This window comes from Haemaphysalis longicornis, unplaced genomic scaffold, assembly GCF_048455015.1.
Source record: "Haemaphysalis longicornis isolate Haplotype H1 unplaced genomic scaffold, Haemaphysalis longicornis Haplotype H1 scaffold_2, whole genome shotgun sequence".
NCBI classification, from domain to species: domain Eukaryota; kingdom Metazoa; phylum Arthropoda; class Arachnida; order Ixodida; family Ixodidae; genus Haemaphysalis; species Haemaphysalis longicornis.
This window is the reverse complement of record NW_027526295.1, coordinates 200,872,737-200,886,862: the sequence shown is the minus strand read 5'-3', so window position 1 is coordinate 200,886,862 and position 14,126 is coordinate 200,872,737. Positions and strand designations below refer to the sequence as shown.

Here is a 14,126-nt window from a genome sequence, read left to right as displayed (position 1 = left end):
TAACGCACACTTTGCTCAAATAAGCTATATAACTACGAAAAAAAGGGAATGGCCGTGTGACCCACAAGCTCATTTTCCGCAACAGAAGCTGTGATGTTATATGGCCAGCTGTGCGATTGGCTGAGGCCGGCAAAAGCAAATAAGGCAGGGCTTGTAAGCTTGCCGAATGAGCTATTTGCGCTTAAATGTTAAGCATTGTAATTTTATAGCAGTAAGAATGGTGCAGTAAACATGGAAAGTTATGAAAATACACATAAACATAGAAGTGCCAACTTGTTTTTATTGGCCACCACAACCAAAGCTGCGCCGCAACACGCACCGTACGTGTTTATTGATTCGTACAACCACGTGGTTGAACTGGATGACTTGTGGTTGTTGGCACACCTATCAGCTGTGCATTACAGTGTGCGTGGCTGCACGTATTCGTTAACAAACCACAAGTCAACGATCAGGAACGCATGAATTCCATCAGTAAACAGGCAAATTCGCTGTAGTGTTCTTCATAATACATAAGAAACATTAGAATCTGGCCAGGCCATATGGCATGCTTTGTTGTATGGGCTATTTCGTAGTAGCGGCATTTGACTGTATATGACTCTGAAGAAAATTCCGCAATAAGGGCACAAGAAGAAAGCGGTCATCCCGTACATGCACGGTGAAAGCCACCACCTGAAAAAGATTGTTGGCCGCTCAGGTGTGGATATCTTTTTTTTCATCGACCAACAAGCTGAGGGGGCTGCTCAGAAGAGTTAACCTAGAGAAAGTGCACAAAAGCTGTACTAAGAATCACGCAACAGGTCTTTTGTCAAATGCAATGTGGAAGTCGTATCCGAAATTCCACTATCCTGCAAAAAATCGTTCCTTGGTCAGACAGGGCGATGCATCAACGACCGGCATCATGCTTGCCCAGCATGTAAGAAGTTGCGACCTGTGTGAGCCTGATTTTTAGGCCTGCTCTATCTCGAAAAGGTACCGAGGCCAGCGCCTACGTGAGATAGGCATAAGCCCACTGTCCATGGCCCTGCTGGACAAAGAAATCGCATACTTGGCGAGATAGGCGAAATTCACGTTTCACTTACAAGACGACGCTGCAACTCATGTTAGATACGCACTATCACAGACTATTTGATCTGTTTTTTCGCGCGCCGCAATGGGCACACAGATAACCATGCTCGCTTTGTTCTTTAATACTATTTCCTTCCAAAATAAACCTCCCATGTTTGTTCCTCTTCACCTTGTCCCATCTTAGCGCTGTTCGATCCATGCAATGAACCAACTAGCCCAGCTAGCTACAAACCCTCCTGCAGTACCTCGATCGGCACCAAGATGAGGCAAGCGGCAACTTATTCGCAACCGATGCTGAAGTGTGTGTATTTCCGGCAGCGTACACGATGCCGTGCGTGGCCTCTTTGAAGGCACATGGATAGCAGAAGAACATACATGTGCGTTAGAGGTAAGTTCGAAAGCCACGGATCCGAACTAGCACGGAGGACGCTACCTGCGTTTGAAAATTTTTGCGCTTAACTGCGCTGGTTCTAAGGAGCCTGGGACAGAAGCATGAGAAATAGCAGAAGGTGAAGCGGCAAGCTTTCGCAGCAAAACAAGCAACTGAACAATAGAACAACAACAAAAAAAATCACGCCATATCCACGGAATGAATGATGATAAGTGGGGCGAAGCTCGAGAGGGGGAGATCATCGGTAACCGTAACTCTCCCGTGAAAGTTCGCCCATTACATCATTAAGAAAGACGTAAGACTGTGTGCGTACATTGTACAAATCAACTTTTATTTTCGGAGTCAATGCTCCCAGGCCCAGACCTGGCGAAAGACCCCGCGCCATCGAGGACTACCCCGCACCTCTACCACAATTTGTCACGTAGGATGGGACACAACGGTAAAGAAAGAACTTTTATTTAGGGCGAACTTGTGCCCGAACAAGACGAGAGGAAACGAGCAAAGGTCCTTGCGTCTCGTTCGATCTCCGAGAACGACTGCCTGCGTTCGTGGCGTGATCTCTTGCGTGATCTCCCCCTCGCAGTGCACGTGCGCTCGCGCCTCCGTTGACGAAAACAGACAAGCTCGCGCTCCCGGTGCAGAGTTTGCGCTGCCGGTTGCAGCCGGTTCTTGCGCGAGCAACGCCGCCCACTTTGCGACATCTCCGAAAGCATGCGGCGGTGACGTACCACGAGACACAAGGGATGGACAGACCCATGGCTTTAGGAGCTTCGCCCCTAAAAAAAACACCACTGTCGAAAGCACATTGCCGGTCGTGGTCGAAAGAACGTTGAACTAGAGTGAAGTTGAACCATATGGTTGAACGACGCGGGCTAAACGCGCCAGACGTTACCATGGTTACCAGCCGTTAGCACACGGCTACATCAGAGAACAGAAAGAATTGTACAAAACATGACAAGTAAACGTTCCTGAAAAGTAAACAAAAAAAAAAGCCGGATGCAGATGTAGTTAGAGGAGATGTTAGAGTTACTCGCGCTTTCAACCCGGTAGGTGGCGGCCAGTCGGAAACCAAAAAGGAGGATTATTAATTTTTGAAATGCATTTGCATGCTTCGCATTTAATTCTTGTTTGAGATGTGAAAGTGTTGAAAATCCATACGTCAGTGCGAGCACCTACAGACACAGACCCCAGCTCGCCGCCAACCGGCCAACTCGCAGTCGCATCTGCTGAAGCTGCCGCAACCCCACAACGGCGCTCGCAAATCGCGCGCGAACCCTGAATTGTTGATTGGCAAAGTCGAGGCGTTAAATTCGTGCTTTATTAGTCGCTATGGCGTCATTTACACGGTTTGACATGGCTGTAAATGACTTAAAAATGCTAAACGGGTTCCTGGTGCAAGGCATGGACGTAATTCGCAGCGCTGCAGCTGATGCGTGCGATGACTACGAAGGTATAACGCTTGGAAGACTTTTTCTCGATGTGTTTGATCTGTTTTTGTGTCTGTGGGTTCTTACTTGGGTACTTTCAATGCAGGGGATGTCCTGGAAAATAACCTGGACCGTTTAAAGCAAGATATGAAGTCTCTTGTCGTGCAAGAATCTGATACCACAAATTTTGTGCATGCTACAGAAGCACTGAAAGCGAAGGTCTGTGATAATTGCATACAATACTCTGGGTGTGTTCTACAGTGCTTAGTTATAACTACAAAGGTGCACGTGCAGCTGGTTTTATATGTGCCTTGAGCCACTTGTCTTTAGCAGGACTCCGTAGCTACAAACTGATTACACCCGCCGCGGTGGCATGGCTTTCCCGGCACGAGGGCGGGGGTTCGATTCCCAGCCGCGGCGGCCGCTTTTCTGATGGAGGCGATAAGCAAAAACGTCCGTGTGTACGAGATTTCGGCGCACGCTAACCGGATCGCCAAATTAATCCGCAGCCCTCCACTACGGCGCGCCTTATCGCCTGCGTCGGCGTGTTAAACCCTACAATCAATCAAACAAACTGATTTCATTTTTGATTAGATTCAGTGCATAAATAACAAAGTTAGTGTTGCTGGCCACTGCATTTTCGCTTTCTTAAATGCTGCTCTTACATGTTGGAAGTATCACTTGACTGCTAGCCTCTTCATCTCCTGTATACTTCTTGGAGGCAATTCATGGAAGCGTCTGGGGATGGCTGAATCGGCCTAAACTGCTTGTTTCGCACTCCACGGGTTCTGCACTCCTGATGCCAGCCACGGACGCCTTCTCTTTTATATAACAAGAGGCCATTGTTGTTTTCTCTGCTAATACGAATGGCTGTCACTGTAGAAAGTGTACAAAACGCATAAAAGCCTGGGCAGGGTAGCTGCTTAACAAACAGGGATATTATAAGCAAGCTCCTAGAATAGAAATGAAAACAGCAAATGAAAGGTAAAAATATCTTGTTTTTCTTTTTTTCTAACTCTGGGGTAGGAGGTGGGAGGAGTTCAACAAAGTCTTCAAAAACAATACAAGATCAGCATGTCACGATTCCGGGCCATCTTAAAGATTCCCAGGTTAATCTGCAACCCTCCGCTTTGGAGTGCCTCATAACCCGTCTTTAGCTTCGGCCCCAAGAATATGAATTTAAAAACAGTATAGCGAATCAAGTAGTCATTTGGCTGGTTTTGGTTCACGTCTAATATTCAGAAATTGTGCCGTAACTGGACCAACTACTTTTCAAGCTGGATACATGTACTTTTTAAGAAAAGTACATGTATCCAGTGATTTATAGAGCAAGTTTACATTGATCATGTGCAACTACGGCCACTGAAAACTTTAAAGTGTAGAATTCACCTGCATCTCTAGCATCTTCATTTCCTGTGCACTTGACGTGTATTGTCTCACTGCACTGAACTGCTCAAAATCCAATTTTTAGAAGAAGTAAGCTTATATAATGTACAAAATTCAACGGCTTGGCGACATTGCTGGTAGGACATTGAGTTATGGGTATTGGTTTGTAAGCAAAACCAGCAAGTCGTAGTTGGCTTTGAGCCTGTTCAGGGTTTGCTGTCCAATGTACAGTAATCCCTCTTTATAATGAAGTCAGCAGGACGGCGAAAAATTATATTATAAGCGGTATTTTGATATAAACAACCACTCGAGAAAACTTAAGTAGTTGAGCTTTAATTGTGCCACAAGTGCGAGGAATGAAAACACATTGTATTCAGTGAAGCAAGACATTACTCGGGTGCAAAAAAGACAGTGAGCTTTGGCTGTTTCATATTCTTGCCGGGCGCGAGCAACCCTGCTCCAATTTCACCAAGCCGTGACTGACGTCTGAACGCCTCGCAGACTGCAGAACGAATGAGAAGGGGAAGGCAGTGGCCACTTTTAGAAGGGGGGGTGTCATGGAAAGCTACGAGAGCTTTGCGCTGGAAAACGCTGCACATTCCACGGCTCGAATCTGAGGTAGTGTTTGTTGAGCTCGAAAAACAAGTACTGCGGCTCATTGTAGGTACACAGCGCAATCGTGAAAACTGACCGGTTTTTGCACTGGGGGCTTTGCGTGATTACTGGAAATTTTTTTCTCGGGGTGTGCAGCCCTGAAGTTTGCAAAAGAAGAGCTTTTTTGGCTGCCCCGCATCTCGACGATACTTCTAATTCTACGCTTCGAGCATCGGTGTTCGCGCACCATCGTGTCCACGCCATTGACCAATGTCTAGGAACGAAATTCAGTCACCCTACCACGCATTTGGACCATTTGTCTTAAGTTGGATGGCGCAAATTGAGCATGACGGGCTCGAGAAAATCGCCGGCAAAACACTAGCCTGCTAGCCAGCCATATTGACCGCCTGACTCACCGCCTGGTTGCTGCCGCTCGGCGACGCCTCCGCTCGCCACTTCGCTCTAAGTGGGTCCAGCTCTTCGTTCGCTTCGAGTAATGCGGCCTAAAATGCATGCGTTTGGGTTGGGATGAGCAGAAATCTTGAATAAAGCGATATTTCGAGTAAAGCGGTTTCATTATAACGAGGAATTCCTGTATGTCGCACCTTACAAGGTATTTGCCCGAGTAATGGATCTTCTCTTATTCCCTCCGCCCCACTACAGCTGAGACAGATGCCAGTTGTCAGACTGGAGAACTTAAGGCAGAAGTTCAAAACTGAACACGAAGCAGTAAAGGCAGCCCCAGCGAATCCTCCAGAAAGCCATGCATCATTTAAGGACCTTCTGAAGATTGCTGCCACTGTAGAAGGTAACGTTTCCCACTTTGCTCATTGCCATGTTTTACATATTTGTACTGCACAGTATGACCTCCAGTTTGGCTAAACCAAAAATTATAATTTCTCGCAATTTGAAGCAGGCAGTGCCAAAGCATTTGGACATTTAATTTTTTGGGCTGTAGTAAGCCTCGTTGTTTTCTCACTTTTTACACTTGTCTGTCTCGCTGCTATTTTGTCATTTACATCATGGCTCATTGAACAGTTTGGGGTTCAATTTAACGGTGTGTCCCAGCCTTAAATTAAACAATCATAAAATTTTATTGTGATTGCAGCTGGAGGGTTTTTAAAAAAAGAACACTGAAAAATAAACTTCACTTTGCCTGTATTGTCTCAGTTGGGGAGACATAAAAGCATAATATCAGGCTCCAAAAAGTGCCTCGATGCCTTCCCTGGTATTCCAGCTTGCAAGCTAGCTTTTCTGATGTCAGCATCAAGCTGTCAGAGTACAGCATACGCCTGCTGAACTCGAAATTTCTAGCTCAGTTCCCATCTGTGGTGGCTTCAGTTCAGTGTGAGCCATGGTACGTGGTCCTAGAATAGTCTTAATTCCAAACCACACGCTTCTGAGATCTCGTCATGTATGCGTGACTGGAACATTAGCTGGAATGCTCTTATAGTACGTTCTCATTAAAATGCTCCTGGTGACAAGCAAGGCTTGCATAGAAAGTGGTAGTGCAGTTTTATGCAAGATAACGGCTAGGTTGCAAATTCTGGACCAAGAAATTCAGAGTCACCACTCTGTAAAACAGAAGTGTTTCAGTGTCTCTATCAACGGACTGGACAGCATGAGGGCTGAGAAGGGTGTGGAGATGCAAGGAGAATGTAAGGGATCGCTCAGAGCTCTCAAAACGCTGACGTAGGCTTTTGTGCTTTGACAGCATTGCGGCAGTTCTGTTTCACTAACTTCTGAATTGCTGCTCAACTACCGGCCAGTTGCGACACTGAGGATAAGGCACCTGGGCATTATAAACAGATGCACAATACTTGCGGTGAACTTCGGATAGAGGAAAGACGCAAGCACGTTTGTGGGTACCAGGCGTTGGCACAGCTAAGGGACTCCAGGTCACCTAAATTCATCTGGAGCCCTCCATCGTGGCCCACTTAAGGGGGGACACTGGTCTTGAGGATATTTAAAGTGCAGAGCACTTTAGGCGCTCGCCTTGGCGTCCTAGCTCGCTCGCTCGACCCAAGTATAGGAGCAACCAAGGCGCCGTCCCGGGGTAACACTGTTGTTCGCGGCGTACCCCAGAGGCTTTAAAAGCCAAGTGGTTTATATAGTAATAAGCGTTCGAAACTTGTGAAACGCTGGTGCTTGTCATACATCTTCCCGTTGTTTAGTGCAAAGAAAACAATAGGTACATTTGAGGAAAAATATGCATAATTAACCGGCAGCGCCTGCGTTCCTTTAGTTAAGGATGCCCGTTGGGTTGGTTTTTACGATAGTAAGTGGAAAAAAGTAGCAGTGCAACTCCGGCACGTGTGGGAGGAAAACCAAGCACAAAAAGAACAGAATTCCCGCTGGCGCAGTTTCAGGCAGGGGGCGCACGAGCGCTGCGAAAGCAGGAAATTTGAAGTGCTGTGGGTGGCAGCAGTGAGCGGATAACGGCGCTGCAGCTCATGATGGCGAATCACTGCTCTGCACTTCCGACAGCTTTCACGTTGAGTGGAACAGCTTTAATTTTTTGTTGTTTTTTAACCTATGTGCTTGAGATTTACACATTGAGTGCATTTTAACATCCTGAGCACAAATACGCAGTCAGTTTTCGTCTGTGGGTTGTAAGTTTAGAGTTGTGCAACAGGATGCACTCCATTTCGGGCAATTTTTTCATTATCCACCTAAGAAATATTCGAATAGCTTTTATCCCTTTGTGCTCTAGAAGGACCAGGGAATGCAACTATACCACAGCAGTATTTTAGCCTTGTTTCTGGAAACGCTGTTAACTTCATAAATGTCAGGCCATCAATTGCCAATGTTTTTATAAAACTAACTGCATAAAATTTTCTGCCAGCAAAAATAAATTCTATACTTTCGTGGTTTTATTGCACTGTTCAGTTAATAAGCTTTCAAATGCAACAAGAATGATACAAATCGAACCAGTACATCCAAAGATATTGTACCCAACAGCTGACCATGTGGGAAAAAAATTGGTTCTGTGAAAACAGGGCACGAAGTTTGAAAACATGGGCAAAAATAATCATTTATGCTACTTCAAAGGGTGACAGCTTTGTGAATACTTGTGATACAGCTATGATATTTTGCAGGTACATTCTTTGGGGCCTGTAGACTGCAAATAAAATTAATACAGAAAATTCGGTCCTCAATACCAGTGTCCCCCACCTTAATAGACAAGACTCAGCTTTGAAAAACATTGGCAGGCTCTGTAATTCATCTCAAATGGTTGAACTCAAATGGTACACGAATTCTCTTACCGAAACCATAAACATGATTCCCGGCGAAGCGACTCGCAAAGTGGCCCAGTTTTGAAATTTTGTTACAATTAGGCAGGTCTTGCAACTAAGGAGAATGTTGTGAGGGCCGTACCTCGGCAAAACTGGATGACACTCACACTCACTCACTCACTCACGCTCACCAGTCGCCCTCACCACTAGCACTCTCTTACGCTCACACTCCCCACTTGCCTTCACAACTCGCATTCAATCACGCTCCTGTTCACCATTCTTCCTCACCACTCGCACTCGCATTCACCACTCGTATCCTCCACTCGCACGCGAGTGCGCGCAGCAGTCCCTCCATGAATTATGACACGGAAAGGTATTGGCGCATTACGGCGTCAGAAGCCGATCCACACCATCTTCTGAAATCAACACGGCACCAGAGAGTTAATTCCACGGTGCCCTATAACAGGAGTGCAGTGATGACATATAACCGAAGCTAAAAGCAATCCAGCGAGCGGCTCCTGCGATGAATAATCAACAGCGAGTACGAGCTCAAGAGTGGTGCTCACCGCAGTAATCCCCACAAATCGCGTGAGTGCACTCGTGAGTGATGAGCGGGGCTCAGCACTGACGACTGGCGAGTGGTGAGTGCACGTGCACTCGCGAGTAGGGAGCAGAGCTTGCCGCGAGTGAGGCCCACACTCACTCGCACTCGCCAGCCCAAAACAATGGCGAGGCTCACTCACCGCTCACTCATGAGTGGGGGGTGTGTGAGTGCACTCTTGAGTGAGCCTGCCGACCTATGGTGAGGGCAGTACATTGGTTGCCTTTAGATGGCTGTTAAATGGAAAGTGAAGGGGTTCTAAGAGGTAAAAGAAAGTGCTCCAATACTCCACTTTCATGTGCATGCGGAATGCCAAGAGAGCAGAAAGCATGGGGCAAAATGATACGGGTAGCTTCCAAAGGGACTTCCGGCAGGACCACCGTTTGGTTCTATCTAAGCCCCGTGCAGTCTTGCTGGATTGGTGGCATAAAGGTCAATGTGTTGTGCATAGTGTAAAGCTTGTGTAAATTTGTATTGTGATTGCATAACTGCAAGAACTGCCAACCGAAGTGGCAACATGATGTCCGAACTGTATCTTTATACGCCAGATCATCCTTTAAATGTTCTTGTTGGTCAACTTAAAAAGGGTTCATTCACCATGGTGACTGTAGCAATAACTCTTTCTTTCTTTTTTAAATCCACTCTTTATTTGCGCTTAATTGACCAGGCAAGAAGAGATTTCCAAAAAATTAAGTAATTTGCAATGGCACTGATATACTGTCTCTAGAAAGTGTGGAAGCACTACCAATCGCTCTTAATAGCTTATAAGAGTTGTGACCAAAACAATGGGGAAGCTTAAGGTCCCTTCTTCTTCTTCTTTTACTTTTCCTGATAACCAATACATCGTTCAAGTGCCTTGAGGTGCATGTGCACAGAAACTGCCCACCGTGGTGGTGCAGCGGCCTGCTTAGGTTGACCAAATAGTCCATAATGTTCTACCACAACTTCCCTCATTGCCTGTGTAGGCCCGGCATGTTAAACTTCAGTTGGAATTTAATTTTCTAACTCTGCAATGTAACAACCAAAATGCAGTGATCGACAAATTTTTGTTTTAAGTGCTTTTTTGCTTCACTGGTGTGTACTGTACTTGATTGCTTATCCAGGTAAAATTAACAAAGCGAACTTACGCTGGGCACGCTCATTTTTTCTCTCTGTGTGTCATAAAAGAAATAAATTGCTTTTAAGTAATGTAGTTATCTAATTCGGTGTCTGTGCATTGCAGTGAACAGTAAGCTGAAATCAGGCGTGGTTTGCTTTATTTGATTGGCATTCTTCATCATTTAAAATAAAAAAACACCTGCAATGCACTTTCAAGCATTTCACGGGTGATCATCATCAGCATGTTTAATCCCACTGCAGGATGAAGGCACTGACCGGCATATTCTTTGCTTCCAAATTTTGTTATTTCATCCCTCCATCGAGTAAATGGCCTTCGCCTTCGAGTTAAGTCTCTTGGTAGCCACTCTGTTACCGTGGTGGTTCGCTGGTTCTAATTCGTCTCACTGAATGGCCAGCCGGAGTCAATTTCTTGTTCTTAATTGGAACTATGTCGTTGGGGTGGTCGTGGTGGTGGTTGTTTTGTTCTTCTGCTCGCGTTTGTTCCCTGATCTGAGAAGCTCCCTGTGCTATGTGTGTTCGTCCTCACATTAACCGTGCCCCGCCTTTTTTGTGCAATTATTTGGTGTACTTAAGGAATACCAACGTGCCCAGAATGCCACCCCTACTGGGAAGCTCATTTCCTGTCCCTAAGCGTTACTGCTATCATCCTTCATTTCCGGCGCCAAGTTTCCACCCTATACGTCATCGCCGGCAGTGCGCATTGGTTGTATACTATTCTTTTTCATGATAGAGGTAGCTTGCTTTTCATTATTCGAGAGTACTTGCCAAGTGCACCCCAGCCACGGAGCACGAACAAGACAGGAGGGGAAAAGTGGCGTCCGAGTGCGGCCAGATAATGTCACAAGTGTTCGTCTTGGGTTAAGCTAGCAGAATCCGCCGCCGGTGAAGAAACTGCGCAGCCATGGAATGAATTGTGGCTGATATCATTTCGTCCATCAAGTGCTGCTACCCTCTCCTTCGAGAGAGACAGCGTGGAAGCTTTGCAGTCTGCCTTGGTTTTTATTGTGGCATTATCTGGTCACCCACACGCGCTTGCCGCAATGGGCCGTTTCCCCTTCTATACATTCTTGTTCCGTGACCCCAGCCCATGCCTATCCTGCACCGAATTTTTTTCTCGTAGTTGGAATCAATACCGACACCCTGTCCCAGGTAGTTATACTCGTCTACTTGTTCTAGCATCTCATTTTCTAGGTCGAAGGGGGCGCTTTAAGCATGTTTGTTTATTGTTATCTTAGATTTAGTCGTATTTATCTTTAGCCCTATGGCCAGGCTTAGTGATCGTAGTTCCTTAAGCATTCTTTGTGGGTGTTCTGCAGAAAATTCACTAAACCAAACTTCATCGTCCGCAAGAGGGGAAGGGGGTTCACTACGCCATATTGGCTGCGGATGAGCAGTGGTAACCTTGCAGCTGCGTGAAGCTATTGGCAGAATGGGCAAATAATGCCAGCCGATTTCTTTGAAATTCAGCAGTTTGATGCCGAGCAGTGGCTGGTGTATTCCACTGCTGAGCATGCAGTTGTGGATTGTACACCTGGCTGCAGTTTGCAGTTGACTCTTGCCTGTGTAGCCAATGTTTGTGTGAAGGTTGCCATTCATTTTGGGCCCTGGCAACCCAACTGTAGCGCCTGACCCTCGCAGATTCAGTGCACAGCAGTTGCAGCTAGTTCCAGTAAACTCTGAAGCCTTCTTTTTTTGTGTGTGCCTGTTGTTTCTGGCTTGGCAGGTGGGTGCTCCGTGGGTGAGGGCGAAGACAGCATGATTGTGACTGAGGACCTTGAGAGCGGCCAGTACAAGGACCCCATCACCCAGAAGGACATCGAGGTGCCTGTGAGGAACGTCAAGTGCAACCACACCTATGACAAGAACAGTATCACCTATTACATCAAGAACACGAGATACCCAAAGTATGTGCATCACCGCTTTGGGAAATTTGTAGCTCAGTGCTGTGGGCAACTTTGCTGCAAGTAGTGCAGTTTTCGAGGCTCGTGTTGTGTACCGGCATTTAAAGGCTGTGCGTGAAGCAATCTGGAGGACCATGGGCATGTGGTCGAGTGGTCGAGTCTTGTGCGTTACCTCATGGATGTTGCAGCACCACATATCATCTCCTGCACCACACACAGGCACTAGTGTAGCACTTTGCTGTGCTAGTTTGCGCTGGTGAAGATAAATCCTGGCAGTTTATTACGGTTTGTTGTTGATGGCGGAAGGCTGTAAGCTCTGTTTGTTATAAGTTGCAATGGGTGACTAGAGTGCCACTAGTTCCTGTCATCATCGTTGGTCCTGCCTTTCATGTTAAGCACAGCTGTAGGAAGTAGCTGCACCATTCTGCGCAGGGCTGCAAGGAAACAAAAGTTGCCGGAAGGTCGCAACAGAATAATAAACGGGGTCAGGTTATTGAAAGGCTATCCACATCTCCGTGTTTTGTTACCATGGCCATTAAGAAAGAGGATTTCTTGGTAACCGAGAATGTAGTGGCCATCCACTCCACACCTAAATGTGCCAAAAGTGTGATTATTTTGGCATAAAAGTGAAATAACATGACACATCTATGTAGTGGTGAGGGAATTTGGGAGTACCACATATATGTATTTTATTAAGGAAAGGTTAATTTGTTATTTGTTCTGTACTTGCTTCCGTCATACAAGTAGTTGTCTTGCACTTCCATGGGTGCATGTGGTTGTTTGTTTTTACATTGATTTTTAACTGGTAATTATCTGCAACAATGTGCACCATACTTCAGTGTCATGAGCTCCTGAATGGGCTGTAACATGTATTCATGGTAAAATCGTGCAGTAAATAATGTGGTTCATAGACCTGAAATTGCATGTCTGGAATCTCCCATGTGCGTTTTTCAGGTGCCCCTACCTTGGCTGTTCCAACAAACGCATCTTGCGCCTGGAAGACCTGGTCGTCAATCACTTTGTTGCACGTATATTGAAGCAACGCCTCGCCGACAAGCAATAACTGCTGCGTGAACCGCCATTTTACTGCAATAACCACCAATAAAGTGGCGGCAAAACGTGATTTTCAACTTTTCACTTATGCCTGTCCATTTCATGCTATGGCTAGTACAACCTCTGCTGTGTGGCCCAAATTTCAAGGGCAAAAAGTGAGCATAATGAGCAGTCCTTGTTAGTGGGGGCATCAGCCTATTGCCTTAAACAATGCCTGTCGTCATGCTCGTTTCTGCAAACTATAAGACTTGCCTCGCAAGCCTTTACGCTGACTATTTACAATGTGGCTCCTCCACACTAATTCACAACTTTGAAAAAAAAAAAAATACTCCGTGCATTGAAGCAGAGCAACACAGGCATATAGTTCTGACAGTTTGGTGCAGTTAAACCTGTGAGGTAGCGAGAGAGCTGCATACGGTTGGTTGTTTGTGAGCAGATGTTTTGCTCTTGTAAGATTGCTGCTGCTGTTTTTGTCACCTGAGCAGCATGGCAGTGCGGTCGTGTTGCTGCAGGCTGCTGTGCTCGGTTTGTGTGTCCAGTTCGTTACCAGTGACAAATGCACACGTGCAACCTTAGTGTGCTTAGGCAGCAGTCTGAACGTGCTGGCTGCACCACCCATGATTTAAATGTTAAGCATTGGAAGGTTGGGACAGTTGAGTATATGGGAAAATATTTTTAAAAAGAAGCGTTATGTATTGATTGTGTCATCAGATTAAGCCGTGGATGGTAAACACCCATGACAGGCAGACCACTGTGACGTCTGCATGTAATGCTCTGGACACTACAGGCCCCTGCTGCAGGTCAGACTATAGCAGACAAACTGTGTTCCTGGCAACAGGAGGCCAACCAAACCTGCTGAGATCACTTACACAAGGTGTGACATTGTGCACTACATTGCCAGTTGCAGGTAAGGTGCTATTAAGTCTCACATGGGGGCCACATGTTTACTCTCTAAAGGTTAGACTTACTCCATTTGCCCGCCTCTTGCCCATGCCTTCTCGTGATGCTTGTGGTTGCACGGTCTTATCTTATGTGCTCCGTGTTGGTCTGCTACAATGCAGCCTCCCTCCCTGTCCTGGACCCCTTGGAAGGTAGTGTGTATGCTTTGGGAGGCATGCGAGCGCAAATCTCAAAGGTTTCTGTTGGCACCCCAAAGGCAGTGGCTTGGGTGGGGACACTGGCAGAATGCAGGTGGCTGTTGCCCATCGTGCTTGGAATGTAGGAATTGCTCCACGAGTGGTTGTGGTTTGTGGCAAAGCAGCACTACTATCCTTTAGCATCTGGCTGGGCCACTGAGGTGCAGGGCCTTGTACCGCAGGTTTACTAGAAATCGGCTGCGCCTCTACATCCTCC

At 46.4% G+C, this 14,126-nt stretch overlaps 1 protein-coding gene across 1 annotated transcript; it reads left to right on the top strand.

Moving 5' to 3' along the window:
- The first annotated feature begins 2,630 nt into the window (after nt 1-2,630).
- On the top strand, nt 2,631-12,857 carry LOC144169771 (E3 SUMO-protein ligase NSE2-like). The gene is made up of 5 exons (XM_077699103.1): nt 2,631-2,906; nt 2,990-3,102; nt 5,527-5,671; nt 11,543-11,723; nt 12,675-12,857. Exons 1-5 carry the CDS (start codon nt 2,786-2,788, stop codon nt 12,781-12,783), a joined length of 669 nt encoding a protein of 222 aa, XP_077555229.1. The 5' UTR covers nt 2,631-2,785; the 3' UTR covers nt 12,784-12,857.
- Nucleotides 12,858-14,126: the final 1,269 nt, after the last annotated feature.

What these genes read in the sequence shown, in the direction of transcription:
- LOC144169771 (XM_077699103.1), top strand. Translation starts at nt 2,786, where the DNA reads ATGGCGTCATTTACACGGTTTGACATGGCTGTAAATGACTTAAAAATG. An exon ending in GATTGCTGCCACTGTAGAAG is followed by an intron (nt 5,672 to 11,542) that starts GTAACGTTTCCC and finishes CTGGCTTGGCAG; the next exon opens with GTGGGTGCTCCGTGGGTGAG. An exon ending in AAGAACACGAGATACCCAAA is followed by an intron (nt 11,724 to 12,674) that starts GTATGTGCATCA and finishes TGCGTTTTTCAG; the next exon opens with GTGCCCCTACCTTGGCTGTT.